Source organism: Ursus americanus, chromosome 3 (assembly GCF_024610735.1).
Source record: "Ursus americanus isolate L20-20 chromosome 3, mUrsAme1.1.p, whole genome shotgun sequence".
Taxonomy (NCBI): domain Eukaryota; kingdom Metazoa; phylum Chordata; class Mammalia; order Carnivora; family Ursidae; genus Ursus; species Ursus americanus.
Window position 1 is genome coordinate 53,893,189 of NC_142129.1, and position 24,511 is coordinate 53,917,699.

General features: G+C 37.4%; 1 protein-coding gene across 1 annotated transcript in view; it reads left to right on the forward strand.

Moving 5' to 3' along the window:
• The window catches only part of TMEM196 (transmembrane protein 196), a 48,847-nt gene extending 25,496 nt beyond the window's left edge, over positions 1-23,351 (forward strand). The window contains exons 2-4 of the mRNA XM_045793085.2: positions 13,384-13,440; positions 17,323-17,577; positions 21,515-23,351. Coding sequence (XP_045649041.1) covers positions 13,384-13,440; positions 17,323-17,577; positions 21,515-21,574 — 372 coding nt within the window. The 3' untranslated portion in view covers positions 21,575-23,351. The remainder of the gene's footprint in view (positions 1-13,383; positions 13,441-17,322; positions 17,578-21,514) is intronic.
• The last annotated feature ends 1,160 nt before the right edge of the window (positions 23,352-24,511 follow it).

The window sequence follows — 24,511 nt, forward strand, 5'->3', positions numbered from 1 at the left end:
GTCCAGCTTCATTCTTTTCCATGTGAATATCCAATTATCTCAGCACCATTTATTGAAAAGACTATCTTTTCTCCACTGAGCATTCTTTGTTCCCTTGTCAAACATTAGCTGAGCGTATATGCTTCAGTTTATTTCTGGGCTCTTGAGTCTATTCCATTGTTCTATTTGTCTGTGTTAATGCCAGTACCATACCGTTTTGACGGCTATAGCTTTATAGTACAGCTTGAATTCAGGAAGTGTGATGCCTTCTGCTTTGTTCTTTTTTTCTCAGGATTTGTTTGGCTATTTGAAGTCTTTTTAGGTATCAGTTGTAATGGCTTGGTTTTTTTTTTGTTTTTTGTTTTTTCATTTATAATTTATCGATTTGGGTCCTTTCTCTTTTTTCCTTGGTTAGTCTAGCTAAGAGTTTGCCTATTTTGTTTGTCTTTTCAAAGAACCAATTCTTAGTTTGGTTCATCTTTTGCGTTGCTTTTCCGTTCTCTACTGCATTTATTTCCGCTCTGATCTCGATTATATCCTTTCTCCTGCTGCCTTCAGGCTCCACATTGGGTACTGGCTTTGCTCCGGGGGCGCTCAGCTCTGCTTTCCCACTCTCTGCTTGAGTGCTTCAGGGCTGTTGCCAGCCCTTCTGGTCAGATGGGCCCAGAAAAACACTCCCCACAGCACGCAGGGCTGTGATTCAGCTCTTGGCCTGGGCATGGGCAAACTGGGCTCGAGAGCCAGCAGAACTCCTGGACTGAGTATCTGAATCAGGCATCTGCGCCCTGCTGAGTTCCCTGGCTAGTGTGTACCCCCAACTTGGTTCTACAGATGGACGGAGCTGCTGTTTGGGATTACTATTGGGCGGCACCAACTCAGGTACGAACTCAATCTACTGAGATCCGCGTGCAGGTGCCTGCAAGCCTCTCCCCTACTTCTTATCACAGTCACATTCCCAGTGGTTAAGTCCCCTAGATTCCCCTGGAATCCCCATGGTATGAGGTCAGAGTAGGGGCTCCCGCAAAATGACCCACAGTGCTGGTGGTGTTGGTTGTCCCTCCTGGGTTCTCTTTTCTCACTGGAGGAACCAGAGGCTCATGCAAGACTTCGCTGCATGGTGATGCACTGGTCTGGGGGAGGGGCAACGTGGTCAACATGTAGCTGCTTCTCATACCCTACAAATGCAGCCTGTCTTGGTCTCTGCGGTACCAGGGGGCGCTTCAGTCTCACCCCCATGTTCCAGGGTTCTTTCAGTGGTGTCTTCTTGAATAGCTGTTAGTTCTTCTCGTGAGGGGGAGCGAAGTCAGGAACAAGCTATGCCACCGTCTTGATCACGTCACTCTAAGTTCTAAATCTAGATCTGGCTGTAGTTCCTTCCTGCTGAGGTTCTGGGCAAAGTAATAAAGTCCCCAAACTCCCACAGTGCTATAAAGAATATAAATTAACTATAATGTGTTGGCAAATGGCCTAAACTATAAAATTTGTATGTGGATGCCAGTTATAATTTTATACACTAGGAACCATAAGAGTCATCTATTATTAACCTTAAATAAAAAGAAAGGTAAAAATAACACGGCCGTTCCTGCAGTTACAGTAAACGGTTACCTGGCATTCTGTATTCGGTAGTGTCAATTACCCAGACATTTATACATTGTCTTGGCTAATTTATGGTCACAACAATAAATAGCCCAAGATGCTGAGGAGCCTGAAATGTCTTCTGTTTCATCAGAGATAGACTGCACAGTGCCACTTTTGTCACCGAACTCCAATCTTTGAAAATGGATCGTGTAGCCACGTGGTAAATTAATCTCAGTCAGAATGTCAGTATAGTTCATAGAATCCTACTTCAATCCCTTGTCAGAATTGTACCAATCTGTTCTCTGCACCCTAAGAGGTGGTCATTCAGTCACTCTCCAAACATTCCCAAAGGGACCTCCTTCATGTTACGAGGAAGCCCAGGCTACTTTGTGGATAGGTCTGTTCATTAGAAAAATGTTCCTGGTAATGAGTGGAAATCTCCTTCCGTGTAACTCCTACCCATTATTCTTGATTACAACATTTAAATCCAGAAATAATTTAATTTACATTTTAAACTACCCCCATTTCCCAGACACACCACTGAACAGAATTTTTGGTAGTTCCTAGTTTCAAGCTATGACTCTGCATGTCCCGCAGCACCTCCTGTACCCGTTCTTCACGATTCCCCTTTTGGCAGGCAGGTCATCTCAGAGATTGGCATCTTTTTGGCCTCAGCACTTCAAAATGAATAAAAATAAAGGTCCTCTGAGTTGTTTCATAAAATCTGGATAGAAATCAGAATGAAATGCAAAAGAATCACCATTTGTATCAAATCAACTCACAGAATCCTCAAAAGAATAATTTTAATTGGGAGGAGATGAGCCCAGAAGTGGCCCCTAACACTTCGTCTCCTGAGGTTTGGTGTCCTCTTGGAATCCTCGGTCCCGGGTCCTTCAGCTGGGAGGTGGGATGGCACAGGGCCTGCAGAGCAGGTGAGATATGCATCAGGAAGGGGACCACTGCTGTGAACCTTACAAGTCCATCCTTAATTTTGCTCTTGTACCCCCTTTGGTTTTTAATCAAGTTCTCTTGAAAATATCAGCTTATTTTAGTTGTGGTGAGGGGATTAGACAGGGATTTATCTTACTTTAGGTTTTATCCACAACTGGGCCGGAGATACAGGTGGGAACCTGAGGCCAAGAATGATAGTAACTGTGAGGAAAAAGAGAACACAAATTCCAGAGGAAGTTTAAAACCAAGGTGATAGTCATTCTTGTGTAGCCATCCTTCCTGCCAGAGAGATTTCTCTCACAAGCTTTTCATTAGGAATGGTTTATGGCTTGTCTATTAAAAAGAGTATTTTTTAACAAGGTGTTTCTAATTTACTTAGAGCTAACATAAAATGGGGTATAATGCACAATAAACAATAATTTGGGAACCCCCATGTTCTGCTCTCGTTGAACTTCTGCCACTGACTTACTGTATGACTTTTTTGGCTTCTTAATTCCTCTACCCACAAAGTGGAAATAGTAAAGAGTGGTTTTTTTAGCCTTCCCAGAAATACTGGGAGAGAGAACCCAAATAGTAAGTGTTGTGAACTTTTGAAAAAGTAAACTTTGGAAATTTGAGAATTTATCCCAACAGAATACTTGAGAAAGTGTTTCCATTTGGGTCCTTTAACAGGAACCAAACTGAAAGGACTGGAAGATGAGGGTAAAGGTCCATCTGCTTAAATATCTTGTAAACTTTCTTCCAGTAAGGCAAATAATCTTTGTGCTGAAGGATATTGACGGAGAGTGCAGCGTTTAATATTTTTTCCAGAGCCCATTACCCAAGTGTGTATTTTAATGCTCCAAAATTATTTCTTTTTGCTGCATTACTATTTCTTCCTGCAATCTTTGTGGGTTTTTCAGTAAGAGCACACCTTAACTCCAGGAAATAGAAAATCTGTCAGGCTTAATCTTTTTGCCTCTTTAAAAGCCAGCACCTCCTGTCTGGCTCTACTGAGTGTGTAACTTATTTTTTATTCACTGTAGTATCACCTTATAATACGACACAGATTAGTGTCTATGCACCTTCACTGGGATAATATAGTTGTCGAGTAATGAAGAAATGAATCAGTGGGAGATTGGAAGGCGGGCTCAAAATTATTTTATGATGGTCCTCTTTATCCAGAGAAAGCTGAAAGCCATCGCATCAATACCATAAATCATTGAGGCTCAGAAACCACCATCTAGAGCTATTCTGAAACAATTCAGAAACTCAGCATCTTCCCTGGGTCCTTTATTAGTCTAAGTTTATAAATCTTCTGCATCATTATTGCACTTCAATTAAATAATCCCTTCCAAAATTTAGTCCTCAAAAACCTCGCTCTCCAGAGTCCGTTCCCAAAATCTGTTAGTTTTAACAGCCTAATTTGTGTTCTTAAAAGATATTATTTTAGATCTTTTAAGGCAATGAGGAATTTTTAATCAGTTCTCAATTTTAGAAATTCTCCAGTGACCTCTTTTGAGGATTGATTTACAAGTTTCCCTATTTACCTTGTTTGAGGGCTCTCTGGCAATCAAATTGAACCAGGTTACAGGCAAGATGCAATGCATGTTTGCCATCATTTAAAATCAGTTTGAAGTTAACTAAATAGGTAAGTGGAGAGAAAGGACACTTCCACCCCTAGTAAATTTCAGGTGCATTATAAATAGCGCTCTGCAACTCCGATTACCCATGGAGTTGGGAAACATCTTATTCTAGTTTACTCTTTCCAACCTAATGGTTTTCACAGTCCAATTATGTATACTGACAGGCTCTGGCATAAATACATTCAGGAAGAAAACTATTATTTCCTACCTGATCCAAAATATTCATTATGAGAACTGTAGCAGACATAGAAACTTGGCTAAATACTATAAACTATAATGCTGAACCACAGAGTGGGAGTAAAGTTCTTCTGTAATCAACTGCTCCAGACTCTCTCTTGAAAGGGAGTGGGAGACCGAAAACAATGAAGAGAAAAAGTTGGGCAAGAAAACGTCCCTTTTGTTAATGTCCTTTAAAGGGACAGTTCTCTTACTCCTTAGAGGCTCTCTGTGGAGCACTGATAGCCCCACCTTTGCTTCAGTCAAGGTGTTCTGATCACCAGAAGTGATATATCATCAGGGGAAATGGTGGGGGAGGGGGGAGTAAAGACCTTAAAAGCCACTATTCTTTGATGGGGGGAATGAATCTGTCAAAGATAAGCCACTTAAAACTTGCCATGCAAAGGCATAAAATGTCTACAGTAGGATCCAGAGAAAGCAACATCAATTTCCTTCCCTACCCCACCCACCATGGTTGATGGAGATATGTGCGAACAAAACACCCTTACTTCTGCTGAGGTGCTTCTGATAACTGTCTTTATACCTGGGAATGAAGAGACAAATACTCTCCATTAAATCCTTCAGGAAAGAAAAGAAGCTTTGTTCATCACATAAGCCTAGGGAGTCTCCAGAGTCTGGTATTAGACATCCATCCATTGCTGCTCCTTCAGGCCTACTACTGCATGGTAGGTCCCACATCTGGCCAGCTCCTGGTAAAGAATTAAATCAGTCCTATAATTCTATACCTAAGGTTCTCCAACTATAAGGAGCATAACAGTTACCCCGAATTTATCTAAGATGCAGATTCTGGACCCCATCCCACCAAAAGTTGATTCGATGGGGGCCCATGACTCTGCATTTATAACAAATACCCCCATGTCATTCTGATAAAAATGGTTTACAGATGCCATTATTTGAAAAATCTTGTCAAGGCTTCATAACTGAGGTCATATAATCCAAATTGAGTCTAATCATTAAGGCAGCCAAAAGTGTATTCTCAAAGATTATCCTGGTAGAACAAAAAGGGAGGTAGCATGGGCAGCTTTCATACCCTGCCTAAATCTCACAAGTGTTGGGGGAAATCTTGGTACTTGAAACTGGATAGATACATATTCAGATAGGATTATCATATGAGACAAATACCCTCAAAATGGGAAGAGATCCCTTCACTTTGAGATCTTACAAAGGATTTCAAGGAGGATTCATGTGGTCAAGATTGTTATAATTGTGACAAGCTCTAAAGTTTGATCAAGTAGTTTTTAGGGACCCTACTCTGCCTACCATTGTATTCTCTTTTTCTCCGGAGGGAAGACATACAGATGGTAGTTATCTACTTTTAGTCATGGTCCGTCCAGGACAGGTCATTGCTTATAATCATAAAATGAAGAACTCCTCTCCTTCCTTGAGAATCTCTGCTCTTGGACAGAAAGGCTTGCCAGCCATAGTACCCAAGTATTTGAAAGACTCTCAAAGTAACCAATTGATCTCACATTTTTTTAAAAAAAAAGTATATTCTGATTTTTTAATGTCCTGAAGCTTTTTGTGATACCTATTAACTTTTTTTTACATTATTTGATCTTGACGAAGTGACAAGTATCTGATTTCTTCCAGGAGCAAATGTCTGAATGTGATGGGATAGCATGTGTGTTAAGTGACAGTGTCTGCATTAAAGGGTATTTAAAGGGGAGATTGAATTATAATCACTCAGAGCAGTTTACGGAACGGACTAGGTGATAGTAGGTAATAGCATTCAGTTGAAAATGTTGAGACACTGCCCAATTTCTAGTTTTACCAAGGGGAAAAACCTATACTGTGTCTATTGAGAGAAAATAAATCAACAGCTGGGATATATACTCATAAGGCCCTTTCCCAAGCCATTTTCTGTCTCACATAATTAAGAACCAAACTATTATAATGTTACATGTCAATTGTACATCAATAAAAAAATTGAAAAGAATATGACCTTTTCTAGTTTGGGAAGTCACTTCTCACATTCAAAAAGGATCTTCTGGAAGTTACCATTTAGTGTCGAGGTAATATCTTTTTCAGTGATTTTTTTTTTTTTAATAGAAAGGTCTACTCATGCTGACATCTCAAGGACCTCTGAGGTTTGAGAAGGAAACTTTTGAAACCCACAAAGCTAGGATTGTGACATTTAAAAGGTCAATACCATCCACATTATTTTCAAATGCCACCATTGAGAAGAGAATTAACCTAATCTGACCAATCATGAGTGTTTCAGAAAAACAAAAAAGAAGTTAATGGGATTTGATTCAGTGAAAAGACTAATTGCATCCAGTTATGTGTCTGGAATTGGCTAAATCTGATTAATTTCTGCTCCTCCCCATGTATAATGTGATACATTCATCCACCCATCTACTAATTCATTCATTCAGTTTGAAATTCCACCATGTCATCTAGAAACTTCATTTCAACAGCACAGCTTTGTCTGAGGAGCTATGGCAAAGTTGGATATAAAAATAGATGATCTCTCATCCTGACAGTACCAATAACAGCAAATGAAATAACACATCCAATTTTACTTTTATGTAGCATGAGGTTCAAAACTGTTTCTTTGCTCCATGATTTCTTTTCTTCATTCACTTGCCCATCGTGAAAGAAAATTCCCTTTTTCAATCCCCTTTTTTTCTAGAGAATTAAGAGACTATCAAAATGCCTTCGGAACAGAAAAGCTTTATTTCAGCCACTATTAGGAATGTGTAGAACTCAAAAAAACCCTTTCTAAGTCAAAATGAAATGTGGTGGTCATTGAAGCTACATCTAATTAATATGCAGTGGTTTATGATTCATTATATTTAACTGAGAATAAAACTGCTCATCTGCTGAGGATAGCCAGAAAATCACTGTGGTATCAGCACAGTATCAGGGAAGATATGAACCACGTTAGCACAGTAGCGTTTTGTGTGCTAAAATACAAAATAATCCCTTAAGAGACTCCAGCTATCATTCTTGAACAGGTGATTGAAGTAGAATAAAAATATCCAAGAACTGGTGGTAGCAAAGTAAATCATCAAACTTTTGATCTATGTACAAGGAGAAATACACTGTTTTTTTTTTTTTTTTTTTTTAAGATTTTATTTATTTATTTGACAGAGAGACAGCCAGCAAGAGAGGGAACACAAGCAGGGGGAGTGGGAGAGGAAGAAGCAGGCTCCCAGCAGAGGAGCCTGATGTGGGGCTCGATCCCACAACGCCGGGATCACGCCCTGAGCTGAAGGCAGACGCTTAACTGCTGTGCCACCCAGGCGCCCCCAGAAATACACTGTTTAACCAGAAACAGATTTCTTTCCAATTGGCCTCCCAACATTTAGTATTTGTGGGGTTTTTTTGATAAATTTTCTATATATTTTAAAGAAAGATTAATTTTGACAAAATTGTGTAACTCATTAAAGTTTATCAAAGTATTAAGTTCAATTTGTGGTTCAAGCTCATTATCTTGAGGGGGGGAAGTAGCATGGTTTCTACTTTCTAGTATGTATATCTTGTGTAATGGCTAATGAATTTCAGTGGAAATTGTTTCATCTGAGGTGGTTAAATGTCATGTGGCAAAAATTTTAACAAGCTCTCTTAAAACAAGATTGGCCCACCATCTTTCATAATCCCCTTCACCCAACACTTGCTTGTTCTTTCTGGCCACTGTTTTTATCTGCTTCCATTACAACCATGGTTTCAACATTTTCCATTACATAATTTAAAATTGAGAAATTATACAATAACCTTTTTTTTACTCTTAGTCTTTTCCCAGAATAAACTTTCTTGGACAGAAAGAAATACTAATAAAGAATTCATTAACAAGCATCTAGGTCATGCTGAGAGAAAAACAGAAACGAAACAGAGAGACAGAAACAGAGAGGCAGAGAGAGAAAGAGAAAAGCAGGAGGAAAGAAGAGGTGTTCATTCATTTATTCATTTTAGGCATCTTTTAACAAACCCCTTTCCTCCTTCACCTAGTAAACTGTTTTTTCCCGTTTCTATTTTTCCTCTTATGAGGAAAATTGAAAACATTCACATTTAGTCTGATTGTTTATACTATTGAATTATTTATTCCAATTTATTTTATAGTTTCACTTTATTTCCTTTCATTTTTTTAAAATTTCCCTGACATCTGTTGGTTCAAGCTTTACCGTAAAATTGTATTTTTCTCTTTATTTTCTCAGTCTCCATATTTTAATGCACAAATTTAACGTGGTACTTTTCTGTCAATATCTAGAACTAGTTAGCTTTTCTGTTATTCTGCTAAATGATAGGAGTTCTAGAACACTACATCTTCTTTACCCCCACCTCACCATCTCCCATGCCAAAATTGCCTGGGAATATTCATTCTAAACAGAGATTCGTTTTTCCAGTCAATATTTTTTAATGTAAAAGATTTACTGTTTTGTTTGATTTTGTGCTTTTCTCCTACATTTCTTTCTTATCTCAGGGCTTTCCCTGCTTATTTTCCCGAACAGCTTCTAGTAATTCTTGCAGAGTGTGTCATGTAAAATGTTTGGGCGCCTGTATTAGTTTCCTATTGCTGCTGGAATGAATTGCTACAAACTTAGTGGCTTACAACAACAGAAATGTATTCTCTTGCAGTTCTGGGAGCCAGAAATCTACAATAGGTCTGTGCGCCTAGATTCCTTCTGGAGGCCACAGGGGAGAATCCATTTCCAGCCCACAGAGGCTGCCTACATCCTGGGACTTACAGCTCTCCTCCCCTTCACAGCCAGCAGCATGGACTCTTCACATCTCTCTCCCTCTCTCTGTATCTCTCTGTGTCGTCTTGGGACCTTCTGTCTCTTTTGACCTTCTTCTCTTCCTCTTAAGGACTCTTGTGATTTTACTTAGGGTCTACCTGGACAGTCCACGATAATCTCAACGGGAGATTCTTTTTTTTTTTTTTAAAGATTTTTTATTTATTTATTCGACAGAGATAGAGACAGCCAGCGAGAGAGGGAACACAAGCAGGGGGAGTGGGAGAGGAAGAAACAGGCTCATAGCGGAGGAGCCTGATGTGGGGCTCGATCCCACAACGCCGGGATCACGCCCTGAGCCGAAGGCAGACGCTTAACCGCTGTGCCACCCAGGCGCCCCTCAACGGGAGATTCTTAATTACATTTGCAAAGACTCCCCCCCACCACCACCAAATAAGGTAACATTTGTGGAGTCTGGGGATTAGGACATACATCTCTTTGGAGAGCTATAATTCAGACCATCACAGTGCTTTTGCCCAAATGATCCGGTCTTTTTTGTAGTCTCTTGTGTGAATGAGAATTTGACTAGATGTCAAAAGTTCGAATGTACTTTTTTTTTTTTTTTTCAGAATCTTGTAAGTATTTTATCTTGATATATTCTTTTAGGCTGTTAGCCCAAAAGGCAGAGTCATTCTAGTGAGGAACTGATTGTGCTATTACAGTGATTATCTTTGGTGCAGATATTTTTTCCTACATTTCCTCTAGTTAGAGTTGCAATCCGTATCTGCATATGTCCTGGAAATGATAAGCTTTGCCACCCCTTTCCAGGGGCTTAAAGCATTTGCTTCATAAGAAAGAAAGCCTGAAGGACAGAGCAGAGCTTTGCATCACCTCCTCTCCCTCCCCACACACCGACTTATGTGACAACCATGTCCCCTCCTCCTGTCTCTGCAACAAGCGACATAGCTTATGTGTCCTGAATTTCCTTTGAGGGCCTTATTCCTCTTTGAATTGCAGTTATTCCATTGCCTTGGACCTCAGCACTCTGATGGGCTCTCAAAGTTATCAATCTCTTAGTTTTTCTGCTTTTTCTTATTGTATAAGTGGGAATGACATCTTTGTTCTTTCTACATCTTAAGCAAAAGCATAAGGCTCCGTGGACCTTTCGTGAAGAAAATCCACTCAAAATACAGAATGCTATTTCCATAACAGCTCCATTTCATCCTATAATGAGTCATAACCTTAGTTATCTATTGAATTTAATCTAAATTGGAATCAAAGGAATCCCACTTGGAGGGCTAGTTACTTCCATTACGTAGTTGCTCTTCCTATCATTAGATCACTTCATTTATATAACTTCATAGTAAAAGCAAAGCAAATAACTCCCCCTGGGTTTAAATAGTCCATCTTCTTAGAAATAAAATTATATTTTCTCATGTAAAATTGTATATCTAATTCAGATATATATGTCTCCAGCCATCAATTTTACTTTATAAAGAGATTTGTTTTTCACTTGTTTCATAATGTGGTGTGAGTGCTTTGCACCCTTGATAAAGTTTTACTGAGCAAAACAAGTTCCCTGTATACTAAGGTACACTTAATTGTAGACTGTACTACAATTGATTGATCTTACAATCATTCTTATTACCACAAAAACTAACAGTGGGAAGGGCAAAGAGAGCAATTACAGATGACCAGGTGTTCATTGAACACTTCTGGTTGGATTTGCTAGTATGATGCCCAGGACTAGTCCTGAAAAATGCTTTTGAAGAGCATTTCATTACATTATTTGAAATAAATTGACTTAGACACTTAAAAAAGCCTTAGATTACATGGGTGATCTGTGACCTTGATGAATGACCTTGAGCAAGTCACTAAGCCTGTCTGGACCTGTACTTCCCCACATGCAAACCGCAAGGACTGAATTAAGTCATCTTTTAAGATCCCTTCCAGTGCTCTGACTTGGGGGACAGAGAGCCCGTGAAATTAGAAGATCATTTACTGCTCTTTTGTGCTTCTTTTACACTTCTCTATAAACTGTGATGACTAAATTTCAGCTACCATCCCTTAAAACCTCCTCATAAATTTCATGATTTTATATACTGCCCATTATATGGGTAAATTTTTTCTCAGATTACAAGTTTCCTCCAGGCAACGCGGATTTTGGATACCCTAACAGAAGTAACTACTGAGAAGTATTTACTCTCCAGGCCTGATTGGGCGTAGAAACATATCGTTTGATTCTCCTCGTATTCTACCTTCCCCCAGCCTCAAGCCCTGAACTTCCTTTCCTTAGTGGACCACAGAAGGAAGCAATTTTATTGCCACCTCGATGTTCTAACAAAGTGGGTGGGAAGGAGAACTCAGCTTAAACTCCTGAGGTCTCCTTGAGCTTGGCTGTGAATAAGTAATAGCAATGTTTATAGATTTCAGAAGAGATCCAAGGAACACAAAACTACTTTGCTTTCAAATTATTTCAGGAATGAGTTCTGGGTGAATGGACTTTCAGGGTGAATAATGGGTTAGTCAGGCAAGCAAGGAGAAGGACATGCTGAGGCTTTGATCTGAAGCTTGGAAGCACCGAGAGGTACAGAATTGGTCCAAACTGGAATGGCTTGTGCACGGCCTTGATAGACATGAGACAGGATGGGTAAGGCAGAGTCCTTAAGGACAAGTTCATCGAGACCCAGGACACAAAGGAGGGTGACAAATGGTTACTCAGAAGTAGCTTTTTAAAACTTCTGAAAAGTGTGCAAGAATTCAAGGTTTATAAAGTTCTGAGTTTTTATCTTCTCATGGTTTAAGGTATTTAAATTATTTTATTAGATCAACTTATATAGTACGTTAACCCTTGTCTGTCATAGGATTTCTAATTATGATCCCAACTAATTTTTTGCTTTTGAGAGGAATGTTATTTTTTACTATCAAAAATATAATTTTATGTATTAATATTTGTAAGTTCCATTTTGGTCTGTGACTTTGCTGTTATGTCTAGTAAATCCTTCCCACTCCTCTAAAATTACATAAATATTTAACTTTGTTGAATGTTACTGTACTTATTTTTTATACACTTAAATATTCAAACTGTTTCATGGACATTTTGGTGTATGATGTTAGGGAAGGTTTATAAACTGCCTTAATTCCATTGGATCTTGATCTTTTTCCCATTAATTTGAAAGATCATCTATATTATAAGCAAATTCTTATATATCCTTGTGTTTTCTGATCTGTCTTGCCGCATCATTGCCTTAGATGGAAAGATCCCTGCAAAGGAAAACTTCCTTAACTCATTATTTCTTTATCAAATTTTGTTGGTGTTTCTCACAAGCATTTTATTTATTTCAGATAATTCTTAGAATATTTTTATGTATATATTTTAAAAGTCTACCCATATGTGAAATTCACTTAAGACCATTTATATTATTAGTTCTGACTGGAGATAGCACAATTTAAAAGAATATCTAAAGGAAAAACTTAACTGCATTCAAAGCTTTATTTGCTAGTCTGAAAGCCCTTAGTGGGCTTATTATTTATTAATGACTGTATTATTTTATTTATATGGTTTGCTTCCAGCCAGATATATGTATAAATGCGCATTCAAATGGCTCTAAATGTTACTAACCAACTTAAATGACTTACCATTTTCCAGTAGCCAAAATATGTAATAGTGTGTCATTGGTAGACTGTTTGATGCATCTGCTTTGTAAAGCGATTATGTCATCAAGTGCTTATTTACAAGAAATGACATGCCATCAAGCTTCATCTCCTTGCGTTCTTCCAACATATCCACAAGGACTGTATTTCTGGTAGGTTGAGGAGGTCGCCATTTTACCTGACATAGTTTGAGAAGTACAAAGAATGTCTCTAAAGAAGAATATCTCCCTTTCTGATGCCTTACCTTTTTGTTTGTGTGAGTTTCACTACCTGTAGTAAGAGCCCATTGATTTCTAATTACTTAGAAATCAATTATGAATGAATGTATGACACCACTTCTCTCCCTAAGAAAGTAGAAAGGGATAAGAAGATAGTGAAAGAAAATGGGAGGAAACAAACTCTAAATTTATTTACTTCATAATTTTACCTGGTGTAAAACTGACTCAGGTTTTGCTTAAGTCCCACGATTGCCTATATCAACCTTGCAAAAGAACAAATTTTCACTAAAGTTAGCATTTTTGTCTCTTACTATTCTAGAATGAGGTATTTTCCTTTCTAGCTTTTGATGGGAATGTAAAATTTTAAGCTTCCCTGGAGCAAGTGTCATGAGTGAGCTATAATCTAAAAAAATAGAGGTTTCCTATCTTTGAATATAGAATAATTTTTATTCTTTTCCCTTGCAGTTTCTTCTTTGTGGCATATGTGGAATATTGTGCGCCAAAAAAAAATCTGGACTTGTCGTAAGTTTCTGCCTTGCTTGTATTTTGCATTGAGGTATTTGAAATGTAGGAACCTGACAGTGGAAATGATGACAAGCCAACTTTCGCATAGTGAATGTTACTCATTTAGGATGAAAAGAAGACTGACAAATAAATCCTGGCTTTTTCATTTTCAAAAAAAAAAAAAAAACCATCAAGATTATTAGAGACTATGACAAAAGAAAAAGAAAGAAAAGCTTTGATATACTCTTTAAATGCATGAATATGCAACCCATAATGACTGTTGTGGTTGACAATCTCTACTTTCCCAGTTTATAGACGCCCAGACACTCACATGAATCCTTCAGTGCGCTAAAAAAGACATGGCTTGAGTTCATGGGAAATTTAACTATTTAAATGTGGAACTGGGCCTACGGATTACTGGCTTTGACTGTGAAGTCAATTTTGCAATGCAGCAAAACAGCTGTGTTGTTATAGTTACAGTTAATTCCCAAAGAATTTTTTATTTAATTTTATTTTATTACTGTGAATGCAAATGTAAGTGTTTTCAGATGTTTTACAGTACTATCGTGGGTTTCCGGGGTATGGAACATGCTCCCAGTTAACTCTGATAATGGCTGGAGGAGAACTTCTGCATGCTGAAGGGTGGATTCCCCACTTCTCTCCAGGATGTTTTTTTGAGAGTTCAAAAGAGGGAGAAAGCATTGTTTATTTTTTTGTGTGCAATAGGAAAGATCATAGACCTTTATAAGTTGGCACAATTTATACTACACTTGGACCCTAGAAAGTGGTCTTTGATCCTAAAAAGAGTTTTCCAGGGGGAGGCCAGTTATCTGAGGAGGGCCGGGATGGGAGTATTCCTTATTTTTGTTTAACTAGCATTTCTAATCAGTCTTTTTTTTTTTTGCAAGCATATCTCTTGTGACTAAAAAATGAAGTACCCATTGCTTTAGACATGTGAGATGGAATTTTTTAAAATTCTACAAAGGGAAAGCATTAGATACAAATTTTTGGAGGCTTGCAATTTGCATCTATGAATCTTCACTTTTTAGTCATGGCCTTCATTCTGTCTCTACTTTTGTTTTACTGGAGTCTTTATGGCTATATAATAACAATTTCTGAAACTTGAAAGAGAGAAAAAGAGAGAGAGAAAGAAAAAAAGAATGAGCAGGCAAAGACAGAAAGAATGAGGGAGGGAGAGGAAAATAGGGAGAGGCAGAGGAGAAAGGGAACGTGGGAAGGAAAGAGAGGGGAGATGTCTTCATCTATTTGGGCTGTTACAACAAAGTACCATAGACTGGGTGGCTTATAAACAACAGAAATTTATTTCTCACAGTGCTGGAGGCTGGGCCCAGACTAGGGACCCACTTTGTGTAGCTAGATTCTGGTATGGTTCTCTTCCAGGTTGCAAATGTTTGACTGTGTCCTCGTGCAGCAAAAGGGTAAAGGGAACGCTCTAGAATCTCTTTTATAAAGACACCAACCCCATTTATGAAGACTCCACCTTCCTGACCTAATTATTGGGGATTCGACTTCAACATTTGTATTTAGAGGTACACAAATATTCAGTTCATAGGAGAAGGGAAGAGAAGGAATTTTTAAAAAGGCACTAGTGTCTTTTTTCTGTCTTTCTAATTCTCTTAAGAGTTATTTAAAAAATCATAAGAGCTGAACTTATTATAAACCACCATTCACTTTAACCTCTTTTACCCTCTGATATTCCCATAGATGACATTTAGCTATCAAGGATTCTTTACCCTTCAATCAAATTGCGTGATAATTTCTCCACTCCAAATATCTCCGGAGTCTAAATTCTCTAGTCTGGTGAGATCTGAAAATCATATATGGTTATAAATGTGGGTATAGATTTTAACATTTTAATTCCTAGGTGAGAATTTTCTGTTTGCACATGTTAATAAAGTGTCATTCCTTTCAAGAATGGATGAGACTAACACGTTTTCTTATAATAGTCAAATAATTTGTCATTTACTTTCTTAACTAATAGTATTCATTGTTTGAAAGCTAGAATGTAACATCTTCCCATATTTTCTGAGAATGAGTCAACACCAAAATATTTCCCAAGAAACTGCATGCGATCTGAACATACTTCAAAGGTAGTATATTAATTCTATGCGAAACTGCAAGCAACAGGTTCCCACTTGGGATGATTCGATTATTTGGTCATTGATATTCAGTATTCTATTTAATCAACCATAAAAAGATATACTCATCCATCATTGGATTTTCAGTCTTGGTGATAAATAACTGCGAGACAGACACAATAAAGATGCCGAAATAAGTTAGAGAAACAAAACAAACTACTTGTGATTCTTTCTGCCCACCATGCTATTTCATTATGCTATTTCAGACATCTGTGGCCTTAGCCTTTTCTGGGAACTGCATGCACTTAGTTTAGATGACATGTTATCAGGGAAGCGTTGTCTGAAACCCCGGGTTGGGCTACGTTCTCCTCCTCCCTATTCTAAGGGCAACCAATTCATCCCTCCTTCTTAATTTTTGCCGTGCCGTGCTGAACTGTTGGATCTTTTCTCACACAAGACTGCAGCGTACTCGAGGGCAATAACTATGAGCTATTCTTTTTTGTAATGCCAACAGCTGCCTCCCTCAGAGCCTAACAGATGTTAGGTGCTCAATAAATGCTTGCTAAACTCAGCTGTCAACAGCAAATAATTTCTGAGAGTGTAAAATTAAACGCTAAATGAAGTTAACATAGCTGCTTGCCTGATGGAATTATGCCAAAGGAGATCCAGCAGATCCAGGAAGGCTTTCTGAAGAAGTTAGGACCGCCTTTGGGCCTTCCATCTAGGAGTCTAAGAAAGAAGCAACGTCATTTCCAGGAGAGGGAAAATATCATTGAGGTGGGAATGAACAAGCTGTAGGACTGGCAAGTGAGAGAACTGGAGTGGAGACCGTGTTCTGGAGATAGATGTAGATAATTAAATTAGTGTCATAATATAAAGTATAAGGAAAGCCCATGGGGGGATTTAGACTAAATGCAAATACAAAATAAAATCATTAAAGCTTTTAGAGTATTCAGTTAAATTTATGATATTTAGGTAGAATAAAACCCTGAGGTCTCTTAACAGAGACCCAGATCAAACCAATAATAGGATCAAAAGCAAAGCCACATCCTGTGTTTCCCCAAAACAACCAGACAGTATTTTTGGGATGTCTATTGTGTATTCTTCACCGTAGTGCCACAGAGTAACAAAGGATTTGTAACATAAAGGGCCAGTTCACAGGGAGTCCCTAAATTATCCTTTGGGATACAGATACACAATAAAACTCCTCGGAATGCAAAAGAGGAGTAACCAGATTCCCCAGGATCACTTAGCTAGAGAAGTATAAAGCTCTGAAATTCAGTGGAACTCATGACAGCTCAATGAGAAGATATTTAGGTATTTTAAGGGGGTTAACATAGTGAAACTGGAGTTAGAATCAGAAAATCTGGATTCAGTCCCTCAGCTTGAGTGTTACCTGCTCCCCGTTCACTGTCCAAAATGTGTATGACGATTTCTCTCAGAGGTTTGCTGGGTGGGTTCATTGAGATAGGATGTGTTCAAGTTCCTAGCATAGAAAGCACAGGATAGATAGTAAGTAAGTATGATTCCAATCTGAAACTACCTTGACGACAAATTTTGCTTATTTCAGCGTTTTCAAAAGATGTATCCCTGGCCTTTATACAGTCAGCTATTAACTCTGAAACACTGTGGTCCACGTTCTTCCCCTTGAGTCCGATTGCACAGAAACCTGGTGAAAGGTTGGCTTCTGTCCTCTGGGAAGCACGCAGAGCACCTTGCCTTTGGTGCAGGGGGACAGCGCACCGCGCTCTGCTCAGCTCTGCTTCCGCAGCTTTGACGCTCCCTTTCTTTTTCTTATCAGATGATCCTTTTCTCTGCCTGCTGCATCTGCGGCCTCATTGGGGGCATCCTGAATTTTCAATTCCTCCGGGCAGTGACAAAGAAGACCTCGTCCCTCTACCCTCTGCATCTCGCCTCCATGTCCCTTGCGTGCATTGGGATCGGCGGCTGCACGCTCTCTTCCTGGCTCACCTGTCGGCTGGCCAGCTACGAGCAGAGGAGGATGTTCTCCGAAAGGGAGCATTCGCTGCACCACTCTCACGAGATGGCTGAGAAAGTGAGTTTTGTGCCTCTTCGGCTCGCCTCTAGCATGTGATGGAGACTGCAGCGGAATCTTGGCCAATCAACTGGCAGCTTTAGATGAGAATTGGAGGAATTGGATTTTCTAAAACTTTGGCCCCATCGGGCTAAGAATGGGAATTTTTTATTACTTTTTTCTCTGCTATTTTGGGTACACCTATTTTCAACAATTTCATAGCTCTCTATCTATACCAAAACACAGTTCCTAAAATAGCATTTCATAAAATATTGAATGCTTTATAAATATGGATTTTATGTACTGTACTGAGGAAAAACACATAAACTAAATACCCTCTCGACTCAGTAATGCCAGTTTTAGAAATCTGATGAATTCCCCTTTCTAGCTCACCTCTTGGGCTTGTAAGGAGATGCATTTGATTATGTAAATTAGATTTTGAGGCATAAAAGGACCTTTTAATAAGGCAACAAAAAGCCCTGCCTACCAGTGCAGATATTACAATCCGCCTAAAGCTTCATTAAATTCTCATCTAAACTTCATGCATATTTGCGTAGCTTTGCCTATATTTTAAATAATATTCTTGCATAATTGGTTCATGAAACTCATTCAAACCGGAAGTAACATTTTTTGCTTGAAGACAAATGATGTAGTGAGCTGTCTGTGTTTCTATGACATTTTGCACATATTTCTTAATTTCAGTTCCTGTTACTGGATCTAGGAAGGAAAAGATAAAACATCTGTAACCTAAACTGGCTAAGATAATGACCACATCATATTTCACTTGATATCATGGAAATAAAAGGGCACAACCACAGATTAGAAGACAGAGTAGCAAGAGTTACTACTGCATTTTCTTCTTAATGTTATTTTGAAGAAAAAATATTCTATAGTTTTGTTTCCATTTTGTATGCAATCGATACATTCAAATAAAGAAAGTAGATATTCTTAAATTGCTCCATGAAAAAAGCAATTTGAAACAGATGTACACATGTTCTTCGAAAAAAATTTATGATACAATTAGCAGGACTGATAATTTAAAGAAATGGGTTGTTAAAAATAGATTACCATTATGTATTTGGATAGTGGCTCCTTTGTGCTCTATTTTTATTCTACTGTGACTTAGTTTTTTTGTGTATATGTTTGTGCAATATTTATTATATGATTGTTATATTTATATTAGAGATTGAGGGCTATTGAAATAACCGACTTGCCCAGCTGCCCGGTGGTGCCCCCGACACCAGAGTTACCTACAAGGTACGCTGATTTCTAGGGAGTTACCATGTCGTAATGTCACCGCAGGAAGCAATGCCTCTCCTAGGAAGCCATGATGTCAGCAGATCAGTCTGGACTGATGCTGTGATGTTTGTTGTTCCTCAAAGTATCACTTTCATGAGAACTACTTTGAGGACCCAACATAAAACCTACATGGCAGAGTCTTGCAGCTTGAAAGTTGGTTGAGTATTTAAAATATTCAGCCTCCCGTAAGCATCCAAACACATTTCTGCTTGGATGATTCATGACTCCTTTATTATCTGCTACATCATGATTCTGACTCAAAACCATCATTCACAGACCAGAGTTTTGTTTTTAATAATAGGTGTGTCTGATAAACACAAACTGTATCTCCCTCATGCCAAAATTGCATGAGCGGATAATGTAAGTTTGACACTAATACAGTAAAAATGCTGTATGAGAGCTTTCTTTTTACAAAATTTTCTGATGTGCTACATTTCACATTTATTTCCTATACTTTGGGTTGCTAAAAATATATAGTCGCCATTCTCCCTTTGGTTAAGCAATATAATTGGAAATGCAGAAAGTCACATTGATACTATGGCCAATGGCAGAAAGTATATCCACTTGCAAATAGTCACATTTGGTCCTGCCCAAATTTCGAGTATATTCTTCTTGCCAAATTGGACATGCCTATTTGCAAATAAACTAAAAATCCTAATGCATTTAAAACCTAATTTTTGCTCTTTTTCTTCTACCCTTGATTTTACTGTGTCCATATTAGTGGGAATTTAGTGAGGAAAGCACTTTTTTTTGGTAAGATTTTTTTAAAAACTGGATTTTTTTCTTAATCCTGCAATAAAATATTGTACATTAGATTAGTTTTTATGGTTTTTAAGCTACTATTTTGAATGCATATTCATTTTAGGAGAACAAGCACCTAAGAATCTTTCTTCTATAAATTCACTGGGAAATTGTTTTTGTACTAGCATGAGAAATAGAAAAGGCTGTATGAGTAAATTTTGTTAAAGATCGTTTTGAAGAATTGTTTCTATTTAACTTGCCACCCACAGTGAGTTCTTGAACGAAGCCTCAAGTCATGTTGCCTGCCTATGAACTTAACCTCAGCCCCACAACCCCACTGGGTTTCCACGCCTGCTCTTACCATGTGCATACCCAGTGAGCCAGTCACTGAACCATCACCAGGCCACAGAAGCAGGCTGCTGGTGCCAAAGGACCTTTTTCACTTTCTGTCAGAGTCTTTACCTTAAAGGAGTTTGAGTTTCTAGGCTTTTTTCTTGTATTTCCTTGGCACCTTACTGGGGAGATATAATGGATACCCAGGCATGAGAAAACTCCTTAGGACTCTCCAGGAAGTTTGCCTGGAGAGACACATCTTGATGTGAGAACAGGACACATCTCCAGTGCCTATTGTCTCCTTTTCTCCAAATTTTCTTGGAAGAAGTTCTACCACATCTTTCAAAAGACAACAAAGTTTTCAAAAGCAAAGTTCAAAAACCAGGCCAATTTCTACCTTCTAGTCCCCCACGATCCTCTTCCAAAGTATCTTTCCAACCCAGCCAAAGCAAGAAGCAAGCATCTTTATTCTATTCCATCTCCTCTATTGAATTTTCTAAGAGAAGAGATTCAAAATAGGGCATGGATACCTTTTCATTTTCCAAATAAATATTTGGCAAGAATTTCTAAAGCTTACAAAAGCAAACATTTCTAATTCTCCCAAACAGAAATCAAATATAAACTGATAGGCTTGAGATAAATGAGCAATAATTTGGATTTGAACTTTCTTTACTACACTTTTGCAAATAGGCTTGTTCGAGTGTGAAAGGATTTTTAGATATAAAAATATCTAAATATAAATATTATTTATAATATGGCGGACTAACCATTATAAATGTGAATGAGTTTCACATCTCATTACCTTTTAACGTTTAGGGAGGAGTTTAACCTTCAATAAAACATATGAATTCAAAACATCTAAATTTTTCTTAAATTAACATTTTCTCAAATTGCAAATGGAACTTATGTTAGTTCATCCTTTCTATCTAAATTCGCATTTGCCTTCCATGTAGTTTTCCTTATTAACATCCTCGTAATTGATCCCTTAAGAAACATATTAAGAGATTTTACTATTTGTTGGTTGGGCTTTTTTTTTTTTCCTGTATGAGTGATAGTGTCATGGAAACCAATCTTCCCCACTGTGATTTATTTGTGATCCACCATTACATATAAGCAATGATCCCCTTGTGGGCCTATTTCAGTTCTTTGCAAAAAGGCCACACACTTTTCTATAGAATGAGGGGACCCCTAGAATATGTTGGCACTTTGTTGACATGCTCAACAGAGAAGCCAATGCAAGGGGGAAAATTGTAGGCATTTAACCATTTTCTTCTTTCTAGGTGAGGTCTTTCCAAAATAAAGTTGAGAAACAAAAGGAGAGACTCAGGGGACTGGGGACAGATTGAACTGTTTTTGTGTGTAGAAGACTTTGGTCTAACAGACTATCATTTCAGCATTTTCATGTGCTCCAAGATGCCATGAAATTTCATTTTCTCGAATGCAACAACAATATCAATCCTTGTCCTTCCCCCAAACTCAGCAAGTTTTTCAGTGGCTTGAAATTTCTGTTTTGCAAACCCATTAACCAAATCAATATCTTACTGTGGAAGTAAATTTTAACTAATTCATCTTATTTTCCTAACAGGAAATGACAGACAACATGAGCAATGGAGGACCACAACTGATATTTAATGGAAGAGTATAATCAATGTTTTAAAGAACTGAACATTTTTTAGGATTTTCATGAGGAAAGGAAATACCAAAGGACTAGGCGATAAAATTAAAATAGTTCTTGCATTTGCTGTTATCTTTCATGAGCACCCTGTATAATCATTCTCCCTCGGTTTTGCCTCACTTGTTTCTTCAGCTTTTTTAATTGGGTGAGAACCTTCCAGAAATGTTCTGGCAGTAATTTGAACAGACTTTCCAGATTGCTCTAAAGACTTTTCAGGAAAAAAGAAAGGAGAAATAAACAGAAAGATTCATATTCTACAAAAACACTGTTTGACTAGCATGAGTATTAGATTTATAATGACATATTTCATATAAATAATCAAAAGTGCAAATATCAAGAAATAACAATAACTTATTGATGTCTTTGTTCTGAAAGACAATGGCTTCAAGAATACCACAATTCAAAACCTCAGTAATGCCTTGTTATAAAAACATTATAATTATTTCCAATTTGTGAATGAACTATATTTCATAATTTATTTGTAAATGACAAAAAAAAAAAACCCAACCCTAAAGCATAAAAAAGAATTTTTTTTTAGAGAGAGACCATACTAATCTGTATGATATTTTTGCATTTTTACACAAGGGTGAAAAGTTATAAATGAATATCATTTAAGGAAAATAAATATGTTTTGATTATACCCTGCAGATTGATCTGCATGTTCATGAATGAGCCTAAGAATAAAATAAAGTATGCGTGTGTACGTGTGTGTATATATACTGTAAATATAGAAAATATATACAGCATATATTTATAGCATTCATGAATGTAAATAGGTAATCAGAACGAAATTGTAATGCTGTTGGGGTATTATCAAGATTCTATTCCCAAAGAGATGGGAAAGCAATTTTTCAAGGCTTTTCTATGCCCACAAAATCACACGTTTGATTTCTACTAAATTTGTTCATTTTTATTCTTCTTATTATGTCTGCTGTGTGTAAATATCATTGTGACTGATATTTATGGAGTTGAGTGATCTGAATAGTGTAATATAAAGATAGATTACTTATTTGGCTATTTTATTATTATGGTATTTATGTAATAATAATTAATACTGATTTATAAACATAACAACTTTAAATCACATACTTCCACATTTATAAATATATACATAATGACTTGTGATTATTCATGATACTTACATTTCAGACGAGATCGGGAGCGTTCAGGGTGGTATGGCCGTAAACGATACTTACATTTCAAACAATTTACAGCCCAGTTAAATTATATAGAAGGACAGATGATGTGTGCCCAAAAGGTAAAGTTACAATTTGCTTTGGTAGAATTTAACTTAGGTCTTTTTAAAATTTTATAAGTTGTGTGAAATAATATAGACAGACCATTTTTAAGAATACATATATCCAAAGAACCTGAAAGAGTTCTTTGTAGAAGGAAATAAAAAGATAGGCTTACATTTATATAGTTAGATTCAGTCCTTCTCGTCCATAATGAAATGTTAAAATAGCCATCTATGACAATATGAATAGGCAAGAAAATAGCATGGTCTTTGAAAATATTTATGAGAACACAACCTCTGGCAACAGATAAAGAAATCTAATATCTTAAAATATGTGGTTCTCACTGTATTGTATACTTTTATTTTTCCCCAAAGCTAATCAATTTTCAGGTCATTTTTATGAGTTACTTATTGAACCACAGGTAAATTCAACCTTTAATATTCAGGATGAGAACATGTTATAATTTAGAAACAAAATATGGGTTTTAATTTTGAAAACAAAATAATAACTCCAGTCACCTACCCTATTTAAGTTGACTCATAAAAAAGTTCTGGCTGTATACAGTCAAAAGAAATAGCTGGGCTATGGTTGTTTGGTGCAGTGTTTGAAGCCTCCTAACTCGTATGAATAACTTCATTATCTGATAGATTACAGAAGTTGCCCATAAATGCAACCTCACGTCACCATTATCACTGTTCTTTTGATGCCACAAACAGGCATAGTCTTTATCACTGAAAATCTAAACTCCACACTGCAGATATTTTGTATATATAAGGCTCCACTGAATTTACACAAGGATGTAGTTTTGTACTGAAGGGATAACCACTGACTCTAATTTTAGGTGGCATTTCTTTGTAGACACATTTGTATAATACAGAGTTCTAATACATCAGTAAGATGTTTTAATGCCTTTTGAAAGAATTTATGAGATCACCCATCAAAGGACAAAAGTAGGCATATCACTGTTTCGATATAGAATTAAGAAGAGATGCAATCATGACAATTATCCAAATAGTCTACTGCGTATATAACCAGATAGAGATATACCTTTAAATGTAGTTCTTTTAACCCAATATTTTCAGGGCTCAGTTATTTAGAGGGATTTATTTGGGATATAGAGTGATTCTTTCTGAGATAAGTAGGGGATGTTAGGAAGACATTGTTCAAGTACTTGAAAATTTAATTTTCACAATAAATCGACCTATGAACTAGAATACTTAGAGTGACCACAGTACAGTTTTAGTGTGAGCCTATCCTGGGGGAAAGTAAATTAGGAAAAAAAATATGTGGCGCTAGTGTGGTAGTGTGCTGTAGAAACTAGCTACAAAAAGGTGAAGTTATTATAAGCATAAAAGAATAAAAGTGGACTCTGCTTGGAAATTTTTAAACATGTGTGTGTGTTTATACACACACACATATACAATTGTTTAGAAGTGGAACATGGTATGATGACTCTATTGATATGTCTATGTAATAAAATGGTGTGCTTTGAAACTGCATATGGTGTGAACTCTCTTTTCATCATGATAGAAAAAAGTAGTTTCCCCCACTAGGTTCTGACATTAGCAGGGGACAGGGTGCTGTGAATGACGAGGCAGAGAGAGTCCCAGCTAGTGGATATGGAATTCAGACAGGGTATTTTCTGAGATGGGAAAGATGAAAGTGTGTT